Source organism: Oryzias latipes, chromosome 16 (genome assembly GCF_053564925.1).
Source record: "Oryzias latipes strain Hd-rR chromosome 16, Olatipes_Hd-rR_3.1".
Classification (NCBI taxonomy): Eukaryota; Metazoa; Chordata; class Actinopteri; order Beloniformes; family Adrianichthyidae; genus Oryzias; species Oryzias latipes.
In genome coordinates, this window is record NC_136252.1 from 3,034,972 (window position 1) to 3,061,164 (window position 26,193).

Below are 26,193 nucleotides of genomic sequence, written 5' to 3' on the forward strand. Positions count from 1 at the left end.
CATTGCATTTAGGGGTGAAGATTAAGAACACCTCTCAATTAATCTGCAATCAGCCTGTTTGTTAATTAGCTAACCTGTTCTAAGTGGCCTTCAGGGCTCTTGTGTAATTAGCTAAGCTGCTGAGAAGCAGGTCTGTGTGTTGACATTGACCTAATACGTACACATGTACAAACAACACACACACACAAACACACGCGGCACATATACTGTAGAAGACGAAGCCTTTGCACTGGATGTCTGCAGTCACAGTCAAGCGGGGAGCTTTGAGAACTACTCACAAACACACCTTCGCACTTTCAGGAAAACCGTATGTGTGCACAAACACGCGCATACCAGCTTTATTAGGAGCTGCATGCGTGTGCGCCTCATCCAAGTCGACATATTTGCCCACCGTCGTGCTTGCAGCAATGCGCTGATTATTTCTCCTTTCAATAGCTCAACTGCATCCCTCAATTCTTCGATAAAACAGGAGGGGAAAAAAATATCTATATATAAATATAAATATATCTACTGTACTGCTCATGCACCCTTTTGAACTTCCCATCCTTTTCAAGTGCAACAGCATTCCCCACCAAAACGAACAGCTTCTCCATGGCTGTGTCGAAGCATTTTCTTTTCGAGCTCACTTCAAAGCCATTTGTTTACTCTGCCGCCTCCTGACATTGTCTGTGGTAATTAAAGGAGCGCACAGAAATTTATGGTTTAATTATACAGGCCTTGTTATGCAGAGAGGACCAGGATGGGGTGATATGCTCAATAAAAATAAATAAATTCCATACGGGGGTTTATTGAACCTGCTTTCTTGCATTGAGGGTGCCATAGCTCTAGCTGTTCAGGTGTGTGTGTGTGTGTTACTGCATGACTGTGTTTGCAAATGTGTGTATGTTTATTTATGGGTTACGTTGCAGGACAGCTGCAGCTCAGTGCGAGTAGGTGAGAAGTAAAAAAAAAGCCAGATGAATTGCAATCGATTATTTCTGGTCGGCTGTATTGATCTCTGAACATGTTAAAGCCTGCTCTGCTCCATGAAGAACAGTCAGTCAGTGCCCCCCCCGCACTCCCCCAGCAGGCCCTTCACCAACTAACACGTGCTTATGCTGTATGTGCTGCATAATTCTGCCTGCATTGTCACTGCACGGCGGTGTTAAAAGCACAGACTGCAGTGTGTGTGTGTGTGTGTGTGTGTGTGTGTGTGTGTGTGTGGTATCACCGCTCTGTAATGGAGAGGGATCTTGGCTGTGGCCTGCAAGCAGCTTCTCTGAACTGATCTTTAAATAGCATTTGCTCTATAAATAAAGCACCAGCACCTTCCTCACGTACGCTTTCCTCGCACACAGATCTTCCTCAGACACAACTTTTACGGCAAAAACTGCCCATTAATCTATACGTTGGTTCAGAACCAAGGCGGGGGCATGGTGACACATGTGGAACGTGAGCTGTACTATTGACCTCTCCAGACTCTGACCCTCATTTTTGCTAAATATTAAGGGGGCGTAACAATTCAATTCAACAACAATTCAATTCATATTATAATTTCTGATCCAATTCTTAGTCGATGTTGGTTCATTTTAAGCGATCTGAATTACTATAAGGACATTTTTAGCCAAAATGTTAGTTCCCTAAAGTTCAGCCCACTGTTGTTTTTCCACATCCAAAAAATCCAAAGGGAACATTCTTAGAACATTCTAGACACTGGATGGTCACATGACTTTATTCAAAGTCTGTCCACACATTGGACTGGAATGATGGTTAAACAGTTTTTGCTGACATCACATGTATGTTGTCCGCTGATGCACTTGGTCATTTCTATGTTATAGTAAAATAAACCTACCATGTCTCAATCTAAAAGGTATTTTCCAATTGTGATTTCATTTTGAGATGAATTTTTAATGGTTCAGGTTGATTAGATTTGATTCATCAATAAAGTCGATTCGTTGTTGCACCAAAATATTGATCCCACATGCACATGAAGCACATGGAGGTGACTGATGCTTTGGATCCCGCGGGTCAGAACCTGGCTACCTCCGCTGGTCGCTCTGCTGATCTTCAGGCCGTCATCTGCAGCTTTTCACAGTGCAGCCATTCTCCTGGAGCTCAGCTTGACCTGAAGCAGTTCCCAGGAAAGCTCTGCTTTGACTCACTCTGCTTGTAACTGCCAATAAGACAGCCTTTTCATGCTAATCCTGTTTGCACAGCACTTCATACATCCCTTCATTATGTAGCCGCGTTACTTGAAGGCAACGTGTCCGCTCCGCCGCTGGCTGCTCGGCTCAACCCAGACTCAAAATGTTTTGAAACGTGGTGCGGGGATAAATTGGTACAGCGAGCTGGAATGCTGCAGCAGTTATTTAAGGCTCTGTAGGTGCTGCCTAGGCCATATGCTCCCATTATTACGCTTGGGAGGGGTCCATGTGGGCGTGTGAGCCAGGCTGGGGAGAGGAGGAGGAGGAGGAAAGTGAGACCAGGGAGGTAATGGAGGGCAGGCAAAAGGTACCCGAGGAATTATTTTAAAGGAGAGTCCTCCCATCGAACGCAGGAGGAATGTTAAGGAAGGGATGCCTTAGATGAGAGCGAATTAGCCGCTGGAGTAAATGATCACCCTCAATATCCGGCTCTTTCACCGTCGTCTCTGCATAATTCATCGCATCAGAATTTGAGGTGCAGCCACGTATATTTCATGAACTCCTGAACTTCTCACCATTTTTGTTCCCAAAATGAAGCGGGATTTAAAAAGACTAATGACAACACTCTGTGCTAATTGATTTGTTGCAAAGTGAAATAAGCTCACACGACTGCAGAGTGACAATGGAAAATCCAAACCAGGGCTGCAGGTAAAATGAGTTCCTCTTCCACACAATTCAATATTTATCCGTTTGGAAAACACGGCCCACACACAGCTTTGCAGCAGCTTCACATCTCTGTCTCCTTTCTTCCCCCCTGCATTTCTGTTTCTTCCTCCTCTCTGCTCAGTCTCTTGTCAGACTGAGGCCTGTGTTCCTGATCAGGGCATTGCTCTCATGTTAGCCGCTTCACGGAAAGCACATCCCAGCACTCCCTCTGACACGCCGGCAGCAGCATTACCATAATTGGCTTTTCTACATGACGGGACAGAGGAAATAATAATGTCATTTTATTTACAGCCCTCTTGTCCCAGTCCGAGAGGTATCACCCCCACCCCCCCACCCCCCCGTTCCTGTGCGAGTCTCGTTCTGCCACGGCGTGTAGGTCAAGCGATGGCTTTTTGATCAGCTCCTGTCCAAAGCCATCAGAGCTGAGAGGCACGTAATGGAGAGCAGGGTGACAAACAGAATCTGGGGAAGGAATAAGACTGCCAGTTTCCTATTAGGGGCCGGCCTAAACGGCCCCTGCCCACCCTCACCTCCACCCCCACCGCCATTCTCCGCCTCAGACCCACACCCGCACTGCCTAAATCACATGAGTGAAGGGGTGCGCGATTGGACATTAGTGCCGCAAATGACTGCCGTGATTGCCCGCTCTTCCCAAACTCGCATCAAATAAATAAAGAAATGCGTGTAAATAAATAGAAGGAGGGGTGTTGGAGAGGGGGGGCTGGCGGTGGAGGGGAAACTGACTGGTTTCATCGCCGTCTTTTTGCTCCCCCTCCTCTCTCCCTCCCGTCTCATTGCCTTTCTGCCTTTCTTATCTGGTTTGTTTGGCTTTGACAGCGGCCAAATGGTGAAGCTCCGCGGGCCTGACAGAGAGTTATATTGATTTAACAACCAGCAGACTCTCAGCAAAGAAAAGAGGGGAGAGGAGGAGGGGAAGAGAGGGGAGAGAGCAAAGTTTTAAAAAGGAGTGATAAGTTTCTGCATCGCTCCTTGCCAAAGTGCTGACATGTCTGCTGGAAGTGTTTGACTGGAGTATTTACAAAAATCCTGTCAGAAGAGAAAGTAGTTAACATCCTTTAGAGGGAAATGTTTAGAGATGACTTAAAGTCCCACTCCCATCATCCTTTGTTCCCACTGGCCTTTTGGTTCTGATTGTGCCATTTTTTTGACTAAATCAAAAACCTTATCATTTTCTAGGACATAGTCTCTGCAGAGCGGCAGGAGTTTGTTAGAGGTTTCCCCCTGCCATGGAGTAAGCCCTCCCACACTTCCTGTTATCCATCTAGCCCCCACCCTCCTAACCTAACATTACCAGTGTAACAAAATGGCGAGCAAATCAGTGCAGTTTGGATCCAGATTCCAGCTCAGACGAGGAAATAAAAGTGGTTCATGGATCTAGTCGTCCACTAGTGGATGCATCAGAATGGAGAGGAGCAGGGGGCTTGTTGCCCTTCCAGCGTCTTTTCTACGTATTTTTCAAGCTCAATTTGAAAAAGAAATATTCAGAAATGCAAATTTGAGCCACTTCTCTTTAAACATGTCCTCCATTATTGGAAACATGTTAAAACACCAAAAACACTGTTTTAGTTGGAGTGGTTCTTTAAGCTCAGTGTTGTGCTGGTATGAGACTCAGAATTTACCAGCAAGTAGTCATAATAAATCATCTGTCGTGGCAAAACATGGAACAAGGGGGTCCAATGGGATGCTTTTGGTTTCCTCACATAGAACAGAAAACGTCTAAATCCATTTTCCCCCAAATTACTATGGATTCTATATTTGAAGACCAGAAATAAAATGAAGAAAAAGTATGTCTGAAAAAAAAAAGCTTGTGTCAACATAAAAGTACAGTTCACATGAAATGTTACATAATATTCACTATTAAATGGTCTCTATAAACCTCTAAATGTAAAGCACAAGAAATGAATGGTTTTCCTATTCTAAAGTACAAACACAATTTGTTTTGTGTTTGACTAAAATAATTCTCCACTTGTTCTTTCTAGCAACTACAGGGAAGTGTGACAGAAAGGTCCAGGATTGTTTACAGCACTCCAATCCCAATCCAGAAACCGCACACACACTTCTTAGAAAGTTCTGGGGGCTGCATATTATTGATTTCATGACAAATCCTGTGGGCTGGGAGACGTTTGAACGCGGGCTGCATTTGGCGCATGGGCCGGACTTTGGACATGCCTGACTTAGAAGACTTATTATTTGAAAAGCAATAATACAAAATACATGGGTAGACCTTTGAAGCTTCCAGCACAATTTTTGGTGACATGCAGAACAAATTGATGCACCTTTTATAGAGGTGCTCATAAAGAAGCAGCTGGAAGCCCATTTTGGAGCACGTTGTGTTGAATCCTGCATTAACCTTGAGCGTAGATATCTGGAGAGATCAGTGACACTAAAGTGCTAATTCTTGGCTGCTCGATGGGTATTGTTGGTGATGTGGCGTGGCTGGTGGTGGGCTTGATTGCTGCTGCTTCTGACAGTGAGTCTGCGGTCCCATCCTGGCCGCGCTGCCGCCTGTCTCCTTGATGGCGGCACGTCCCCGAGCAAAAGTGACAGGCGCTTTGGCGCCCGTGCAGATGGCCCTGCTCACAGCGATCACCCTCTCAGCAAACCAAACTGCCGGGGACGGCGAGCGTTTCGGGCCCCGCCCCTTCTCTGTTAATGTTGTTCCGCATATGTGCATACAGGACCGGAAAAAGAAGCCTAATCTGCTCGCCAGTCAGGAACACGCATCTTCTAGTTGCTGTGATTCAGTCAATGCGCAGCCCCTAATAATCTCCTCACGTTTTGGCATCCTGTCCGGATGGATGCAGCTTTTCAAAACAGATGAAGAGATCAGACTTAGCTGCATTTCCCCTCTAATTTTTTGCGTTTATGGCTTACAAAATTGTCCACTTGCTGCCTGTGATTTTTACAGATGTCTGTCTCTCCCAGGCTTTTGTCTGTGTGCTTTTGATATCTCCCTCTTTGTTGTTTCCATGACAACATAGTAGGACAGGAATTGATTGACAGGGATCGTCAAAGAGTTCCCTGGCGACCTGCACATGGTTGGAAGCCCCTCCCTGCTGCAGTCTGTGTTTTGTCACTCACCCAGGGAGATTTCTGATGTGCTGCCTCTCATTCCGGTGTGCGTGTTGAACACTGCCAGCTTTTTTTCCCCTCCTCTGGCTCCAGTTGACATGAGTGACTCACGTAGGTAATTCCTACTGTATGTTTGCACAGTTCCTCTGGGCTTGCCAAGAGTGTGTAGCCATTCTGCAGGATGCTTTTGTACTGTAAACGGCTGATATGTATTGATAGCCTCCTCTGCTGGAAGACGGTTAGTGAGAGGGAAGGCGGGGGGACGCAGGACGCTCTGCAGATGTGCGGTAGCGAGTACGCCACATAATGCTAATCTGCTGTGTCAGGGATTTTCAGGACTTTTAGAAACTGTCTCGGTCTCAGTCTGTCAGTGGGATTGAAGCGCAGCCAGGTTCTCCTGTAGCGCTCTCATTTCACAAAAATCCTGTCAGGCGTTGGAGGGGGGGGTTGCTCATTTAGGTAGGGGTGTATCAGTGGTACACAGAAAACTCAGTCTTATAGGCAATATTATGGTCGGTGGGTTCAGGTTTGAACTACAAAGTGTGTAAGAAAACAGATAGGAACGGGAAAGCGAGCGCGTTCCAACGAAGCAGGCACTTAGGGAGGCGCTCACACACATGCACATCATCATGCAGTCACAGTTGATGGTGCAGCTGCTAACCTCCCCCACCTCCTCCACCCATCTCCTCTCAGGCAGCAGTAAATGGTGCCAGTGTATATATATCAGGTATTATGTCCACTTAGATTATGATGTGACAGGTTAGCGTGCCGTTTGAAGTTGACAGCACATCTGTTTCATCAGGAGAGACTGATACTGGCATCTAGGACACACATCTCACCATGCAGGAAGGAGATAAAGGAAGAAGCTAGGGGGTTGTCTTTCCTGTCTCCCTGCCTCCCTCACAGCCAGTCTTCTCTCCCCCTTTTTTTCCCATCCTCCCCTTCGCTCCAATGCAGCCTCCTGCTTACTTTTCGTTCTCCTGCACATCTTCTTTTCACTCACTTGTTCTCCCTCCAGCCACCTCCCGTCTCTCCTACTTATTGCTGCTTTCAGTGTCTTCCCCACCTTCCACACACACACTCGTCTTCTTTGTTTTTGCCTTTCTGTATCCCTCAAGTAAACCTTTTACGTCTTTGTTTGTTGGGTTTTTCTGCATTTTTGATCAGAATAGGTTTTTCTTTTTCTTCTGGTTTAGTTTGGACTCTTTTCTTCGGGGGCAGATGTTACATTTCGAACCTTAATGCCACTGTTCTGCCTGATACTGCTTATTATTTCAGGTTAAAAATTGACCTTAATCCCATCAAAAAAGGTTGAGAAAACGCTTAATAATTTTAAATGGACTCGATGAGATAACAGCATGAAACTGTGGTTGAACAAAAGAAAAAAAATGAAGGGAAAGGGAGAATTGAAGAGCCAAGCATGCAGCTGGCTAACAAGGCCAAACAGCCAGTGATTTCCTGGGGAACATCAGGCATGTGTGGAAGAATAGATAGTTAGGAAGGAAAAGGACAACTGTCAGAAGCTCAGTGATTTATTTTTCCCTTGGAGGCTTTTTTCACCACTGGCTTTCAGAGCCACATGTGTGCAAAACACACACAAACTCATGCATGCATGCATGCGTACAGACACGCACACACGCATGCTGACTTTGGATGAGACTGAAAGCCTGCATTTCAAATCACCGAGTATTCACTTCGTGGTATTTTGACAGCGGTCCTGTTAGTGTGTTGTAAATCTTTAATTCGACAGAGCTGACCTCTTTTATCTCTTTCTTTGGTTTCCAGCGTACATGCCCGAGGATGAGCTCAAGGCAGCCGATCACGACGAGGAGGAGCACCTTCAGGATGACGGCCTATCATTAGACGGTCAGGACGCCGAGTTCCTGTGCAACGAGGAAGAGGAGGATGTGGATGGAGGCCAGCCGCCTAGCTACAGAGACTCCCCGCTCAGTAACGGCACTAACCCTGATGCTGGATATGGATCTCCGCTCAGCGACGCCAGTGACCGACTTGCAGACTTTAAGAGCCCCTCCTACAGGGATGGTCAGGAGAGGGAAGGCGCTGCACTTCCCTCTCCCTTCCGTCCCAGTAACGGCCTGTCCTTCCAGGACAGTCTGGCACGGATGAACGCTGTCTATGCAAACCTCATTTCAGAGGCCTCTTGGTCAAGCCTCACCATGGACATCATGAAGTCTAAGTCTGCTGCAGCTGGCAGTGGCAATGGTGCCCCAAACTCTGCAGAGCCTGTTTCTACTGCCTCTGCCTCTACAACAACCACCATTAACAAGAGCAGTGGTGGCAGCGTGGCTAACAGTCACCACAATGGCAGGAGCTCCTCCTCCACTGTCAACCACACAAGCAACGTGAGTGCCACTAATGGCACTGCAGCTAGCTCTGTTAGCAGCCACAGTGCCTCCAGCAGCAGTGGGAGCAGCAGTGGTGCAGCCAGTAACGGTAGCGGAATCACTTATGACTGGCACCAAGCGGCACTTGCCAAAACCCTTCAGCAGACCCCATACCACCTTTTACCTGAGCCCAGCCTCTTCAGCACGGTGCAGCTCTACCGGCAGAACAACAAGCTGTATGGCTCTGTCTTTACTGGTGCAAGCAAGTTTCGCTGCAAAGACTGCAGCGCTGCCTACGACACACTGGTGGGTCTGACGGTCCACATGAACGAGACAGGCCACTATCGAGATGACAACAAGGACAAAGACGAGGATCAGGGCAAGCGCTGGTCCAAGCCACGCAAGCGCTCCTTGATGGAGATGGAAGGGAAGGAGGATGCTCAGAAGGTGCTGAAGTGCATGTACTGTGGTCACTCTTTTGAGTCCCTGCAAGATCTCAGCGTTCATATGATCAAGACCAAGCATTACCAGAAAGTGCCTCTAAAAGAACCAGTGCCAGCCTTGGCTACAAAGTTGGTGCCAACGTCAGCTAAAAAACGCGCTATTCAAGACGCTCTAGCTTCGCCCTGCTCCCCAGACTCTGTCCACGTTGGCAGCGGTGTCGGCAGCATTCCTCTGAGCGACGCAGGCAAAGACACGAAAGCTACTGCTAATCCCTACGTGACTCCGAACAATCGATATGGCTACCAAAACGGTGCGAGCTATACATGGCAGTTTGAGGCACGGAAAGCTCAGATACTCAAATGCATGGAGTGTGGGAGCTCACACGACACACTCCAACAGCTAACTGCCCACATGATGGTCACAGGGCACTTTTTGAAGGTTACAAACTCTGCATCTAAGAAGGGCAAACAGCTAGTCTTTGATCCAGTGGTGGAAGAGAAGATCCAGTCTATTCCATTACCACCAACCACAACCAGACTCCCAGTTCCTAGTAGTGTTAAGTCCCAACCAGTGTCCCCGGCCCTCTCCTCTGCATCAGAGGAAAAAAGGGAAGGGGGGGACGAGGAAAAAGTTGAAAGCTGTGAGCCAGTGGATAAAAAAATCAAAGAGGAAAAGGATGACGCAAGTGAGAAATCGGAGAATGATATCACGTCATATAAATACCTCAGAGAAGAAGATCTCGAGGAGGCACCGAAAGAAGGTTTGGACATTCTGAAATCTCTTGAAAACACAGTATCCAGTGCCATCAGCAAGGCCCAGACAGGCGCACCCACATGGGGGGGCTACCCCAGCATTCATGCCGCCTACCAATTGCAGGGGGCCATGAAGAGCTCTGCCACTGTTCTGCCCCCAACCGTCCAAAGTGTTCAGATGCAGCCAATGTTCAACAGTGGGCTACGAGGTCTTGTGAGTGACCCCAACTCTGTCATCCAGTCCCCTCATAGCCCTTCTTCTCCTACACCCCTGAGGAGCAATGTCACTGCCATGGAGGAGCTTGTGGAGAAAGTGACGGGCAAAGGTGCCACCGTCAAGAAGGAAAAAGAGGAGAAGGTGGTGAGCATGGAACGATGCAGGCCTCCATCATTAGGCAAGTCTCCTTCTCCTGCACTGAGAGAGCAGCTACCGTCTCCCAACGATCTTTCTGTAGGAAAACCATCTGGTTTGAGAAGTAGCAGCCCCGGAAGTGTGGATTCAGATCTAATCTGTAAGAAGGAACCCAAAGAGAGTCCTGTAGATGGCCACAACAGTCACTCTAAGAATGGTTCTGATGCATGCCAATCCCCTGTAACCAATGGCTGTAACAGTCTCGGCATCATCACAGATCACTCACCTGAAAGCCCTTTCGTCAACCCTCTCAGTGCACTCCAGTCGATCATGAACACGCACCTGGGGAAGGCGTCCAAGCCCATAAACCCAAGTGCAGATCCTCTGTCTATGCTGTATAAAATCAGCAACAGCATGATGGATAAACCCGCTTTTAATGCCATTCCTCAGGGCAAACCAGCTGAGCCCATCAACCACTACCAGCTGTACGAAAACAACGATCAGCCTATAGATCTAAGTAAAAATAAGTCTAACACTAACAGCAGCAGTAAAAGCAACACCAGCGTGCTGGTGAGCAACAGCAGTGTAAACGGCAACAAACCCCTAGTTTCCCCGCCTGAGTCTGTCTCCTCTCCTCTGCGAGAGAACGCTCTGATGGATATTTCTGACATGGTGAAGAACCTCACAGGTAGGCTGACGCCCAAGTCTTCAACGCCCTCCTCCATTTCGGAGAAGTCAGATGCTGATGGCAGCACGTTCGAGGACGCTTTGGAGGACCTCTCACCGGTGCAGAAGAGGAAAGGGAGGCAGTCCAACTGGAATCCGCAGCATCTCCTCATCCTGCAGGCTCAGTTTGCCTCAAGCTTAAGGGAGACTCCCGAGGGCCGCTACGCCATGACTGATCTGGGCCCTCAGGAGAGGGTCCATATCTGTAAATTTACAGGCCTCTCCATGACCACCATATCTCACTGGCTGGCTAACGTCAAATACCAGCTGAGACGGACTGGGGGCACCAAGTTCCTGAAGAACATGGACTCGTGCCAGCCTGTGTTCCTCTGTAGTGACTGTGCCTCCCAGTTCAGGACTCCCTCCTCCTACATCAGCCACCTGGAGTCTCACCTGGGCTTCAGTTTGAAGGACCTGTCCAAGCTGTCAGCTGAGCACCTACGGGAGCAGCAGGCTGCCTCAAAGGTGATCACAGACAAAATGACATTCGGCAGCCCCCTGTCAGCCTTGTCCACGCCGGAGGACGACACAGGCTCGGTGTACCAGTGCAGACTCTGCAACCGGACATTCGTCAGCAAGCACGCAGTCAAACTGCACCTCAGCAAGACCCATGGCAAGTCTCCAGAGGACCACCTGGTTTTTGTCACCGCTCTGGAGAAACTGGAGAAGCTGGACAAAATGGAGAAAGTTTAATCATGAAAGCATGTGAGCCACTGAGGGGAGAGACTGACAGCTGTGGAACTGACTAGAATTTCATTGCACTAAAAAGACATTGTTCACAGTTACTGCACTGGGCCGAGTGAGCCACCAGAAAAATATCAGTCTTACTATTTTTAGTTGTGACAACTGCCTGACTGGACCATGTCTTTTAATGTGTTTCTTTTATTTTCATTCGCCAAGCTTTTTTACACTTATTTTGTAATATATTTATATGCTATTTGTCCGATCTGTGCATGTATTTTAGTGAAACAAGGTTCAATTTGAGATTTTTATCTTTTCATGGCAAAAATGCAACTACTGCGTCAATGCTGAAGGTGGAGAGAGGACAGAAAGGGTGGAGAAGGAGAAAGAACCTGTACAATACTTGATATGAAGAAGATGAACATTAAAAAGCGAATGAGAGAAAACGCTGAAAGACTGAAGTAGCACCTTAGATGGTTTGAATTATGGCGTTGTAAAGAAATGTGTATTAAAATATCATTCATTTGTTCAAATCTAATTTGAAAAGAAAAAGTCAAGTATTTTTTTTTTTATTCCTCTCCTTTTTTGCTTTGATGTATTGTTTGTTTCCCTGGCATTTCCTTGTTTTAAAGTATCAATGGCCTGCTTTAAAAAAATTATAAAACATTTGTGTATTTGATTAAAAAGTAATAATTTGAAGAAAAGCTGCTTCTTGGAGTCAATCAGTGAAAGTGGACGGCCATCAGTATGCAAGTTTTCTGTTAAAAAAAGAAAAATACTTTCCTTGCTGTGAAGTATCAACTTATAGCAATTTTCCAGTTGTATGGTTTGTTACCACCTTCTCTTTCTAAATGTGTGCTGTAGAGCGAACCGTCCGTTCCATGTACATGCCCACCAGTGAAATGCAAGTAATCCATGTGACATATCTTACATTTGAAAAACAGCTCAGCATTCTTTGTATCTTAAGGTGTGTGCATTCTCTAACTTTTATACTGTCATTTTATATACAAAAAGGATAAAAAGTAAAAACAGATGGTGTACATAGATATATGCCGTAGAGCTACGGAAAATGTCCTTTTTTAAAGAAAATACAAGCTTTGGCTCAGTTTACATAAATGGTTTTAATTATCCTTGCATCCAATTTGATGCATGAAATGGTGTGGAAAATAAATAAAAAGCGATGCACAATGACTATACCTTTCAATGTTTTATCGAACATATTGTAAAAAAAAAGGAAGAAAAACAACTTTTTAGCACCAACTAGTTTGTTTCTTTTCTTTCTCAATTGTAAAATAAACCCCAAAGCAGTTGGTAACAGTCGTATATTTGTGGTTGTGTGTTCTTTTGTCATGGCAGTGCACCAAACTCCAAATCTGTAGCTGTTGGGCAAATTAAAGCATTCACACCCATATCAAATCCTAACCCAGTCTAACAGGATTTCCTTTTATGGTCGCTCCACACTGCGGCGTTGCAGAGGTGAGATCCAAAATGTCTATTTGGACTCTTTTTTTTCTTTTTTTGTGCTGCAACAGGCCTTTTTTTAAGGAAGGAGAGTCACTGGTGTCATCCTCATAACTGATGACTGAGCTGCATCATACCGCCAGTGATTGTGATGATGAAGATGGTGATGATAAGCCTGTAAGGCTGCCTATTGTGCTGCCAGAACCCCATGCTCGGCTTGTGACTGGCCTTTGGAGGGCCGCTCTGAAAGAATCAGTGTTGTGTTAATGACGGCAGTGCACTTTTGCCTTGCTTCTTGGAAGTAAATCAGATGGGTGTCTGCTCTGGTTAGGAGTCCGTCCTGGAGGAGCTTTTATTAAAAGCGAGCTATAACATATTTGCATGGAGGAAGGCTGCGGCGCAGTAGCAGACGGCAGCCGTCTTCACAGACTGACGCTCGCGCCCAAACCATCTCCTTCATTTGTTGTCACCTTTCCCTAAATAAACATAATTCCTCAGATACACCTTTTTAGTAGAAATGCTTGTTTTTTATAAAAGTATTTTCACATTTTTTGTGCTTTATTTTAATCTTACAAGACAAAATCTAGAACCTGGGTGTTCATCAGATACTAGAGCTTACAGGGACTCATTTAAAACCATGACCTCTACATGATACCACGTCGGCGAGCTGTGCGGCGAGCTGTGTTTTTCCTTCTTGGCCAGCCCTGCAGGTGAGGCATCCACATCAGGAATCTGATCTCTCATCTCACCCTCACGTCTCAAGTTCCTGACAGAGTACTTACAGTTCCAGCCTTTGTGTGGAAGCAGCCATGCTGCAGTGTTATGACTTCCATCCCTCACATTCACAACATGTCTCATGTCAGCTGAGTTAGTCACACACACAAACACACACACACACTCACTGCAGTGGGGTTTTTTTTTTTGCAATTACCCACCTCAATCTGGCTGCACCTTTCTGTGTTGATACATGGATTTAGTGACAATGGAAACACTGGCAATAGCTGATTAGACCAGCTAAAGATGCAACTTCCTTAAAAAAAAGATTCTTGCTATAAAACAAACAAGACAGATAAATATGTTGCAAGATAGTGTTCCCTGCACGCCGCAAAAAAACGAGAACCTTGCAGGTTTAATACCCCAAAGCTAGACCTGTAATTTTGCAGTGCCGTCAGATAACTCCTGAGCCGATAGAGGCTCTTCTCTGCATTGTTAGACATCAGCGTACTGTTTCCTGTGCGTATTCTATGTAAATTACATGTGATAATCGCCACGCAAGGCACAATGCCGGTTCCCGTGGTGCTAACGGAAACGGAGAGTAGATAAACGCAGGCAGGGCAGATTTGCATAGTCTTTGTGTTTCGGGCGCTGCTGAACGTGAGCCCTGAGGATTGGTGGGGATTTCCTCAAGGTTTTGTATAAGTAAATGCCTACTTCCTCCCAGGGCGGGGGCCATTATGTACAGCAGACAGGGGTGGGTGTAGACAGAGGGCGCAAACAGAATAACAAAATTACCTGGGCTGGTAGGAACAGAGGAGGAAATGTTAACCCCTAGAATTGCAGCACGTCTGGGTTATGTTGGTGTTGATGTGTCAGTGACTTCATGACCCCCTTGATTTCGAGGTGTCACCTCACAGCTAAGGCCCACAGGGAGATCAAACAAACCAGAGGGCATCTCCTCCCCACAGGTCCCCCAGCTTGTGGCTTACCTCAAAATGCAAGTGCGCTCCAGGGAAACCCACCTGACAGGTCTTTTGTTGGGCTTTGGGTGTTTGGGGTCGCTGCTCCAGGTTTGTACAAGATAGTCAAAGCAGGAAAACAAAGCAAAAGTTCACTCTGAGGATCACAGCGAGTACAAAAGCCCACCTTCGCTTGCAACTCCAGCGTTCGGTATAATACCTCGCCGCAATACCTCACAACAAACAATCCTTGACAAACAGAGCTTCGGTGAAAGTGAACCTTTGATCACGAGACCAAAGTCAAAGGAATCTGTTTGGATCCTGATAAAATGCCTCTTTAAGTAAAACCTGTTCTTGAGATGAAGCTGGAATTTTTTTTCACCTAAATCAACTTTATTGACTAGATTTAAATGTATTTCCTGCCTATATTGTGCTTTCAGAATAGAGACTGGAGCGCGCTCGTAGTTTCAGTGACGGACACGCGGCCGTCGTTCGTGGCGGTGGGCAGGTCCTGGGGTGGGACGGAGAATGCTGGCGCTTGACAGGAGCCGGCCAATGCATGTAAGGGATCTACAGAGGCTGCCAAGCCTTTAGTTATGATGTGCTGGTGGGTGAGATCTGCAGGTGTGTGTCGCCGGGCCCTTCATCCATCACCAGTCTGGACAAAACACAAAGCACAAGGGGATGAAATGTTTCCTCTGCCCGGCTGGATGAGGGATGTGGTTTTACAAACTAAGATAGAAAACACATCCATTCATATTTTTACACTCATTTTTCTTTTTTCCCGCTCCACCTTCTCCTCTTTTATTCAGGGATTTTTCTTTTCTAGATCCAACATTGATACAATGAACTTTTAATCTTTCCGTAAAGCTGCTGTTCTGTGTCTGTTCTCACCTGGGGACATGGCTATAGCCACAATAATAATCCCCACATGAAAGAATAATGGTGTATTTCCCCTCATGCCATGTGTACATGTATGATTAAATCATTGACCTCGCAGGCTTCCTTCCCCCTTTTCTCCAGCATGAGCGCAGCTACCATGCTCCTGTCGTTTCCTATTTCAAATCAAAGAGGTCAACACAGAAAATGTCTCAAAACCAATTTCTGTTTGAAAAAGACCCTTGAGAAAAAGTGGCTTGTGCTGCGTTTGATATGCACAAAGACACTTATCCCTTATCTATCTTTTCAGAAAGACGGGGCGGCAGATAGAGGGTGAAGTGCTCCAGGAATCAGCGCTGCCTCCATGAGATATGATGCTGCTTGATTTTGATCATTGACATTTGCTTTTTCATGCGTCCTGAAAAACAAGGCCTCCCTTCTATTAAGGAATTATTCAAATGACCTTCAACGGAGCATGTTTTCCTGCAGTTTTGTTGTGGGAATATGAGAACACATACTGACATCTCAATTACTTATGCAAGGCTCAGAGTGGGCCCAGTGGATGCAATCACCGTGTGTGCAATCCTCAGTCACTCCGAATCACACAAGCTCCCGGACAGACACACATAATTCAGACAAGTCGGACAGGATTTGCATACAAAGACAGAAAAAAAAAGCGTTTATAAAAAATGCACCAAACATGGGAGGAGAAGGTGTGGGTTTAAAAGAAAAGGGGGTCAGGTAGGGGGGAGCTGAGAAGACCCGTAAATTGTTTAAAGGGTCCTGCAAGTCATTCGGTGTGTGTAAAGGAGTTGGGCTGAAAAACAGCATCAAACCTGCCTGCTGACATTTACTTTTGTGTGGCTCCTTAAACAACAGAGTTGTTGTTTAAATAGTGTGCGTGTTGTTTGGGGAGCATTATTGTCTATAATTTGGGAGAAATACAAATAAATAAAAGTGAGATATTTAGTGCGACTCTACTTTTCCGTTCAATTATCTCATTTTTCTTTGGTTGGTTTTTGTTTTTCTTCCCTTCTGGAGGTGACACTTTGTCTTCTTTGGGTGATGGGTGGGGGCTGGTAGAGAGGTGGGTAAAGGGGTAGAAGGGTTGTAGTGTTAGGGGGCAGGCGGAGAGGCGGGGTGGAGAGCATCGTAGGCCGACCCAGCATCCCGTCATTAGCGTGGCGCGGCGGAGACGCAGGGGCACCCTGACACATGTCACGGACAGCCAGCCGAGGGCCCACGTATGAAGCTGACACGCCGCGCATAATTTATCCCGTGACACGATCTGCATGTCGAGTTGTTGATCTGTTGTGTTTGGTTTGGACATGGGCGCTCTGGCAGGGAAGACAGAAGGGGTTGGGGGGGGGGAGGGGGGTTATTATGCAGGTGGGTTTGGTGGGGGGCTGGAGGAGTCGAACGAGGGCGGAGAGGTGGCAGGGTGTGTGTTTACGAGGGACGGTGGTAAGCAGCATCTTGGTGTAGCGCATCCCGAAGACGCCACACATTTGTCATGTCCACTGTGGAGCACACAAACACGAGTGCATTCAAATCCTGCAATGCAGACTCCCTGGCTGTCTCTATCTCTCTCTCACACACACACACACACACACACACACACACACACATCCATGCTTTGGTGACACTGAACCAACATGAAATAACAGGCTTGATCTCGTCTGCTCATGAGTGAAAATGACTGATTTGGTGGAAATGACCCCGTGTCATTTCACGGGATGTGACTGTTTTCCAGCTTCGGCTGCAGCGTGTTGTTAAAGCATCAGCTTCCGCTGCTTCAGTGAGCTGTGGGGTCGGGGTCCTTGTTAAGGTTTTGCGTCAAAACTGTGCGCTGAACGTGCAGGTGTGTTTACAGATTCACAGACCAAAGCGTTGATGTCAAAACAAAAATCCTTCCTGCTTTGTCTTTGTCCCCTCATCCAAATTATTTCATTTGCATGAATAATGCATATGACTAGACTCTTTAGAGAGGCCCTCCCTCATCATCCCACTAATCCCCGCTGGTGCCGCGGTAACCAGATTAGACAGTACTTTGAGGCATATGGGCCCTCGAGGCCTTTTTCCGGACAGGCCTCATTCTGGCCACAAACTCCCAGGTCACTGATTTTAATGCACATGTTTACAACTGTAAATGTATATACATATATAATTATGTATATACTATGATTGCATTAAAAAAAACACTATTTCTGTTTGTAGAGAGGAATTTCTAGGTCTATCAGAGCAGCAGTAATATTTTTTAATGGATTTTTTTAAAGCCTTTTTCCGTCTTGTATGAAAGCACCAAATACTGAGAACTTCATAAAACCATCATTGCCCGGAGGACAAGAAGACATCATTCATACATTCAAACCCCCTTTTTATAAAATCACTGCGAGGTTTTTGTTTGGAAGCTGTTCCCAGACATTTCTCACACCCGGCTCAATCACTGCTCCCTTGTGATCCAGCATCAACATTGTTCATTCAAGTCTTCACAGTCAGCTGCCGCCGTCGGGGTCACTTGAACTATGAAGTTGAAGAAGGACTGTGAAAAGAGTTTCTTCATTCTTTTTACACATGTTGCTTTTGATCCGGCATGTATGCATCAGATGTTAACCTCTGCTGTGAAAACGTTCAGTGATTGGTTGGAAAGAAACTCAAATTTCTCCAGACATTTTAATAATTTACCACTTTCACTGCAAGACCAGGAAAAAAGTGATGGTTAATTGAATTAAATAACACCCAAAAATAAGGGTTTCTGAGGTGTTATGGTTCATAAAACTAAACTAAATTGATTTAGATTCCAAGTTGAAGTGAAATGAATGGAAAGCGAAGCAGACAGACACACAATCCTCTACTGTTGTTTCATAGCAGAAGCTGGAGTCAAGATAAGTTAAGGATAGCTGCATCCACATTTACAATGAGAACCTTAGAATAAAGTCATATGTCAACAAATGATTAGTCTTTTTTCAGATTTAAAAGAATTATGGACACTGAAGAAGTTTAACAAATTAAAATCAAATTTTTCTGGATCCCATTCTGGAAAATTATTTGACAACCACAAAATCTTGTTGAAATGTAATGCAATGTTTCTGTTTTCCAAGCACAGAACTTGTTTTTTTTATCTTGGTGTTCAATTTCCTGTGTAGAACTTTTTTTATTTTATTTTAACAATTTAGGATTTTCTGTCAAGAACCTTTTTTGCAAAGCATGGGTAACACAATTCTTTAGTTTTAATGTCATTCTCTTTATGTCTTTAGATTATTTTAATCCACTTTTGCTGTTGAGCTAACAAGCCAGAAAAATAAACAGAGGGTAACGTTAGAATCCCTTTTTTAATCTACAACTCCTAGAAACGGGCCAGACATTGGGTTTTGGTTTATACCCAGAATCCTCCAGTGCTCTCCTCATAGAGGGCTCAGCAGATGACTGAGGGCTTTGGTGTGGAGGACACCGATTGGCAGACAGAGCAGTTAATGACCAGCACAGTTGTACTAAGGCAGGAAGCTGCAGTTTGGTGTTGATTTAATGGACAGCCTGTCACTTTCTTGTCACTTCACCGAGATAATTTTACCCTCCTCATTGTTTCCATTGCATGCACCGTATGTGCAATGACTTGGACTGGTTCCAAAGTATGCCAGGGCCAGCTTCTCTTGGAGTTTTTGCTCCCACAGAGCTGTTTTTGGAGGATCAATCCCCCCCGATATGAACTCTGCTTCAGTTTATTTTTCATTATAGTCTACGGGCGCAGTAATAACAGTGAGGAGAAAGAGGCTTTTACCGCCTTTCCAGAGCAGCCCACAGAGATTTCTTCTGTCGGAGAATCATGTGATTTGTCTGCTAAAAACGCTTTGTGAGTTATGGCTTAAGGCTAGTTTTATAAAAGCTTTTACCCACACCTAAGCTCCGACCAGGGAAAAAGGGGGAGTGCTCCCATAGCACTTGTTGATAGTTAGAGGATTTGGGGCCATTTTTCACCAGAATGATCCAAATTGTGTCTTTGGATCCTAGAATTACCCTCACGCCCTCAAATCTGGGTAGTTGCGACTGCTCGTTGTGACTATCAAAAGTGTGAGAGCTGCACGCTGCAGCCACTTTTTGCTCCCAGAAACTGTGAATTCTGCTTCCTGTTCCTGAACTGTACAAGAAAAAAAAGGAAACTGGCACCATGTGACTGCGCTGCCATCACGCTCTCGGCGGCTAGCCCCACCCCCCTCCACCTCGCCACCCTGCTTCTCCTTTGTTAAGCCAAGCTCGGAGTGCCACAGACACAGATGAAGGCGTGGAGAAAACACATGCCAAAAAGGCCCCCCTGCCACTCTCACTCTAGCACAGCGACAATGATAGGCTGTCATCACACAGCGATCAGCACTGTCACCCACAACATTGCGGCGCACAAACACACACACACATACAAGTGCAAGCGAGCACACAGACACACAACAGTGCATACACACAGGCGCACACATGCACAGGACCTACGGCTGTGAAAATCCGCACCATCCTCGACAACACTGACAACCAAGTCACTGCTGTCACTTCAGTTATTTTTACACTGCAGCCTGACAACACATCAAAAATCCCTCTCGCTATGGGAACAACACGAGACCACTGCATCAAGCCCATTAGACGCCACGTGTCACATCAAATATCTAATTATCTGCTATTCAATATTCCCAATTAAGTTAGAAATGTTCGCCGTGCAGATTCACACAATAAATTTAGCAGAGTGTTGTGTGTGGAAAGTAAGATGATGAGGCTGGTCTCTCTGCGCAGAAAAAGACAGGATAAACCCCCAGCTGCAGTGCTGTCCCACTGACAGTGAGGAGGCTGAGGTGCATCTCCGTTAGAGTGATCGCTCGCTGGCCTTCAATCTCGCTTCCTGCAAATAAAATCCGACTGGAGACAAGGAGGGAGAAAGTGATGCAGAGATGTTTCGTGTCCAGGCAGGTGGGGTAAGAGTTAAGGCTTTTCTGGCCTTGGATGCTGTCAGCGAGCAGAAGGCAGCTATGTGATGAGTCTGATTGGCGGCCGATGGCGGTGGGATCAGTGGCAGGGCTGTGAGACGGATGCCATCTTGGCTGGCTTGTGATGCGCAGTTTGTCGCCTGGACTTCACTTGGAAGGAGAGCCTTGAAAACACTGCTGGCTGTCACTCAAAGAGGAATGAGCTGGACTCTCCAGGAAAAAAACTACAATCATTTGGTTTCCATCATTTGCTATTGTTTCCTTCTGCAGCAAAATGAATAAAACTGTTCCAGTAAAAAATAGTAAGAAATAAAGAAAACTTCCTGCAAACATAATCACACATATCTAATCCCAACACGGAGCATTCTTTGCATTCATCTTTCTCTTCCATTTTGCTCTAACAGCAGTCATTTTAGTCACACTCAGAACAACTCAGAACCAACATTTCTTAGTAACACACAGTCCAAAACCTCTACATGTTAGCCACATTGGTGGATTGACAAAAACACCCAAACTTGTTTGGAGCTTGTAAATAAAACTGTCTGACATTTTGACAGACCTTAAAACCGCTTCAACATCAGTGAGCGCAAACATAAAGGATTTGGATTACAAGGCGCACTGTCAGAAAAACGAAGGCTTTTATGTGGGTCTCATAGAGCGGAAAAGATGGAACTAGAAATAGAACATTTTTTAGTCAGCAGAAAACAAAACTCAAATGTAGCTACATCTCACACTCCACAGGCCATCCGCACATACATTTTCTAAACCCACTACATCCTTTTGGGGTCTTTGGGGTCACATCCTTGTAAATAAGGAGCAGACCCATAAATGCTGTTTAAAAATGAGCTTATTCAGGACGTAGAATCTACAATTGGTAAGCCAAAAACTCCCAGCACTATTCTGATGATCCACTTACGGACAAATAGATCCATGAACGTCTTAGTTTTCCTCGTCTGAGCTGGAATCTGGATCTAAACTGAACGGATGGATTTTTTTAGATACTGCTCACCATTTTTGTTGCACCTCTAGTGTTAGGGTTAGGGTTTGAGGGGCTGTAAGTGAGTGAGAGAGTGCATGAACAGATGGGTGACGGGAAGTGGGGGTGGGGTTGCTCCATGCCAACACTCCCACCAACGACTAAGAGAAGAATTTCCAACCAACTGCAGACACTATGTCCTAGGAAACAACACAGGTTTTTATTGTTTCCGTTAAAAGACTTCAGGGAAATCTTTTTAAATATATCAAAAAATGATCAAAGATGGTGACAATATCTGACAGCTGATGGATTCACAGCAGGATGTCTGAAACATGGAAGACATAGAGAATTGCAATGGCTGTAAAAAAATAGAATGAAATACTAAAGAAAGTGTGAGAAATGTTCATCCGGGCATGGGATGGTTCTGGTTTTTGCTCTTAGATTACAAGGTATTGATGACTAACCTTGTAGGAAATTTAAGGCAGCGCAGGAAATTAATTCTTCAAAATCTAATCTTAATTCTCTCACTTTATCTTAATAAGCCAAAGCAGAGATACTAACTCCAGAATTCTTTCAAAATTAGACACAAATATGTTTTAAAAGAAACTCGTTCAGTCTAAAGGAAATTGGCAAACATACTGAGGATCCAGCTGCTTCTCAGAATAACCAATTTTCTGAAACAACTCTTTACTTTTCAGCAGTGAAGAATGTATAGTGCACTGCATGTACTTTGTTTTACTCCTGATTGAATGCTCTTTGTAATGTTAGAAATGGAGGCTGAGTTGGCTTCGGGGGATGAGGCGGGCATCCATGAAAACCTCTTGCTAACTGGTTCCTCATACCTCAGGGAAAACTTTGCTCTTAGCCCTTTCCATTTTCCCCCATTAGCCCCTTGTTTACCATGACAGAGTGGGTTTAATCACAGTGTAAAATGTTGCACTCCTGAGCATCTCTCTTTTTACATTTTGTGACAAAACAGGCAAATTAAGCCTTTACCCCATGTAGCCCTGCACCCCCCCACCCTCTTTCTCGATGAATGTAACCCCCCCTCCGTGCATGTTTGTTGCCTGAAGCCAAGATCAGCACCTCATCACAGACTTTCGGAGGAGGACGATGGGGTCAGCTTTGCCTGCAGGCATGAAAGCCCGTTGGAGCCACAGCCGCTTCGTCTTCCAGCCAACACTCGCGACAAAAGGGAGAGCTGGCTGCATCTGCTGACCAGGAAATAACACAATAAGATCAATAAAGCAAAGAAAACAAATGAGGACGGAGTCAGCGTCTGGCACCACCAAAGAGGTTACTTTGGCATTAGCATTGGAGTCCATGTGCATCGATTTCGACAACATTCCCCCTCAAATATTTGGTAACACTTGAGGTGGTGCTCATTTGAGCGCTTTGAGTTGAAGCACTTCTCAGCATGGAGCCGTGCACCAACTGCTGCACAATGCTGCCAGTGATCATGCGTAATAAAAATGTGTTACAGTGCATTTGTACTGTAATGAGCATTTGTGCCATTTCCCAAGAACCTCCACCAGCTTTGATCGTTGCCATTTCCTTCTGCTGTCAGGACACTGTGCTCACGAGAGAAGTTTTAGATTTGTCACGAGCATCTCACCTTGTAATTCCTAAAACCAGTCTGATCAAATGACATTGAGATATTGAAAAAAGCCTCTTTGTGATCCATTCCCCACAGCTTCGTGGGCGGGTGGTGCTCCAGCACGTTCAACAGCCGACCAGCATGTCTATGTTGTCTTAAATGTGGAAAGTGAATGAATCCTTAGGATGTGCAGACATTCATTGGCTCCCATCAGCAGTTGTGTTGGATCCAGATGTTGTCTTGATCAGTTGGCAGCACCGACTCGGCTTTTTTTGAATATACAGGTCATCACAACAGCATGATCTGCTCGGTAAACTGGGGGGAAGTTCTTCACACCGGGGGCCTTTCCTGACACAACAGAACTGTCACTGTCCCTAAAATCAAACCCCTGACCCACTGGGTAAACTCCAGTGTTCTGCACTCAGTCTTGGGAGTGGGGAGGGGGGGTGCAAAAGTGGACAAAAGCTGCAATTTGCTTGTGATGCAGTCTTTACAGCTGGGGAATGGCTTTGATCAGAACCAATCAGACCTAAGATCTTAACGGAACATGAGGAACATGAGGAGGGGGTGAGGGGGTTGAACAAATCCACATTAGCTCTAAAGGTAACTGTCTTCCCTAGGTGTGCATGGGAGCGTGAGGCCCTACAGGAGACTAGCAACCAGTCCAGGGGGCTCCCTGCCTTCGCCTGACAGTAGCTGTTAAAGGGCTCCAGCAGGCCAGTGACCCCAAATGGGATTAAAGACCCACTCTGATGAAAACTGTGTTTTTGGTGTTTTTAACAGGTTCTTGTGGCCTTTTTCTCATGATGGAGAACAGAGATAGAGCAAGTTAAGCTTCAAATTGCATCTCTGAGTATCTTTACTCAGAAACTCAGTATTTGAATTTCTTTATTCAAATCATTGTGAATCAGGAGCAGATGAGAATATGCTGTTTCAAAAGAGTATACTTTTTAGAAAATAGTCCCACCCACAACTCAGAGGCAAACTAGTAATGTATCACTGCCCCAAAAAGAAAACCCTTTTAATTAATTAATTTGTTTGTTTTTTATGTTTGTTTTATTTTTTGGGGGGGGGTTGACATAATCATAATTAAAAGACTCTTTGGAACGGTTTCACATTACGACCAAAGATGCTCAGAGTGGGACTTTCGGCGGGTTACTAAGAATCGATTGTAAGCACCATGTAAAAAATGATCTTTATAAAAGTGTTTTTCATTATTTTTCTATTATTGTGATAAAAACAGTCCAATATGGTGATTTTAAAAGTCAGAGCAATTTGCAGCCATGCCTATAGCCTAATGAAAATAGGCATCAGGTAAAGGCCCCCTGGTACAGTCCAGAAGACTTGAACAAAACAAACACGCCAGGTAACCACTAAGTGGTTTTCAGCAAAAACCTTCTTCAGTGGTGGGTTTTATTTTACATTTGAATTTGAAACTTCACAAAAAAAGGTGACTGTCTTTCAAATGTCAAGTGAGGTTGAGAATGCTTCAAAAATGCCATACTGAGAGTCTTTCCTAGAGTATTTCCACGAGTCTGGAGATTAAGTGACTTCATTATCAGCCAAAATGGGGATTTCCAATCGACTGTATATAAGAACTGGACTGAGTGATTCCCCTCACGTTTCAAACAGGAAGTACTTGCTGGCTCCGAGAAGCCAAAATCCCATTGACTTCTATAGAGAAATAAAAGGCTGATACTCAGTCATTCTATTGGTCAGAATGAACATTTTTGCTGTGATACCTTTTAGAGACCTTCTTGATAATCCTAATATTTTTCACAATATTTTTTCTTAATTGGAAGTTATTCAAGTTATGAACTGACCAATCAAATGCCTCAAAACTGTTAGTGGTCTCACATTGAAAGCATTGGACTGACAGATTCTCCTGAGCCATCTTTCAAGTGGTAGGGGGTGTGGTCTTCCAACAAGCTCACTCCTGATTGGTGCGAGTGGTGGAAATAATGAATGGAAACAATGAATCAGACTGACTGGGACCAATTTCTTCTTACTGACATCATCTGGCTCCAACATGGCAATGTCCATATCGGAAAAAAACTGGCTACTGAATGCACTTCATTTTGTTGGAGCTGGAAGTTCTTGGAGCTTCGTGTTCCATGGGTGACACTCACCCAGTCCAGGTCTCATTTACAGTATTACCTCAGAAACTAACAAATGTAAGCACAAACTTATAAGCGCTGTGACATTTGCTCAGCTCTAGCCCATGAGTGGCATCACATCAGACGAGAAGCAGAAAGATCTAGAGGAGCATTGTTCACTGCTGTACTTCTTTAACAGAAACCTAAAGAAAATCTGCTGGTTCTTCAAAACAAAAGTCAGCAGAAGGACTTGGTTGACTTGTCAAATCAATCTGACTGGATTATATTCAGTTAGTTGCCCCACCAATAATATAAATTTTCGGTTTAATCTATTCTGAAAGCTTTTTCCTAATTTTTTCTCCTTACATGCTGAGTAGATTTACGCAAACAGGTTTTAGTTTTTACATTTGATCCAGCAACTGGTTTCAAACAGTAACATTCACAGCTGAAGTGTTTTCATTGTCTAGTTTTGTGTTGCTTTTTTTTCTGGCTACAATACTGGGCAAAGGGGATATCTGTATGACTTTGGTCCTTAATGAGGCCCATTCTGGTTTTTAAAAATCAAGACAAGGTTCTTCTGAGATGTTTTTCCTCCCTGGGGATTGTCACCCTTTGTGGGATACGTCTCCACGTAAGAGATTTCCCTGACACAAAGGCATCTCTCGTCTATCTGCAAAGCTTCTTGAAGTGTTTATCCAGCAGAACTGACAGAGAGCTGACTTTAATTAGCACCATCTCCCTTTTTACCCCTCCACCCATCGCCCACTGCCGCTGCTCTCCACTCCCCCCACCTCCACGAGCTCTCGTCAGATTGCATAACTTCCAACTGTACATTAGGTTTTATTCTCTGATGTGTTTGAAGGATCAGTTCATCCAGAGAAGAGAAGCAAGTTGGTTGCTCTCCTCATTTATGGCACATAATTAAAGCTAAATGACAATTCATCTCTGCTGTTTAATTACCCACTTTAGAAAAGAGGAAACACACATCCAGGACGTGGAAACGCACACATCGCTCACAAGTGAGCACACGCAAACGAACCCAATCCAGAAGGCAGACACTGCAGAAGGTCACGTGCCCCACGTCCTATTACACCTCATAATATTGCAGTCCGGGCTTTGATCATACTGAATGGAAAAGCGGCCCCCTCCCTAAATGCTTTCCTTCCCATTTTGTGTGTGAGTGTGGGGGGGAGTGTCAGTCAAGTTGACACCCTGTAAATACTCTTTCCAGCTCACGTTGCAGCTATTCCCCCTTCTGTCCCATCGTTTGTGAGTTTTTTCAGTGTTAATGATGAAGGGTTT

The 26,193-nt window shown here is 45.2% G+C and overlaps 1 protein-coding gene across 3 annotated transcripts in view; it reads left to right on the plus strand.

Moving 5' to 3' along the window:
* Positions 1-12,562, plus strand: part of LOC101159732 (teashirt homolog 1) — a 33,539-nt gene extending 20,977 nt beyond the window's left edge. For all 3 annotated transcript variants that reach the window (XM_023964707.2, XM_078933392.1, XM_023964706.2), the window contains exon 3: positions 7,728-12,562. In XM_023964707.2, the coding sequence (XP_023820475.1) occupies positions 7,728-11,254 (3,527 nt within the window). In that variant the 3' untranslated portion in view covers positions 11,255-12,562. The remainder of the gene's footprint in view (positions 1-7,727) is intronic.
* Positions 12,563-26,193: the final 13,631 nt, after the last annotated feature.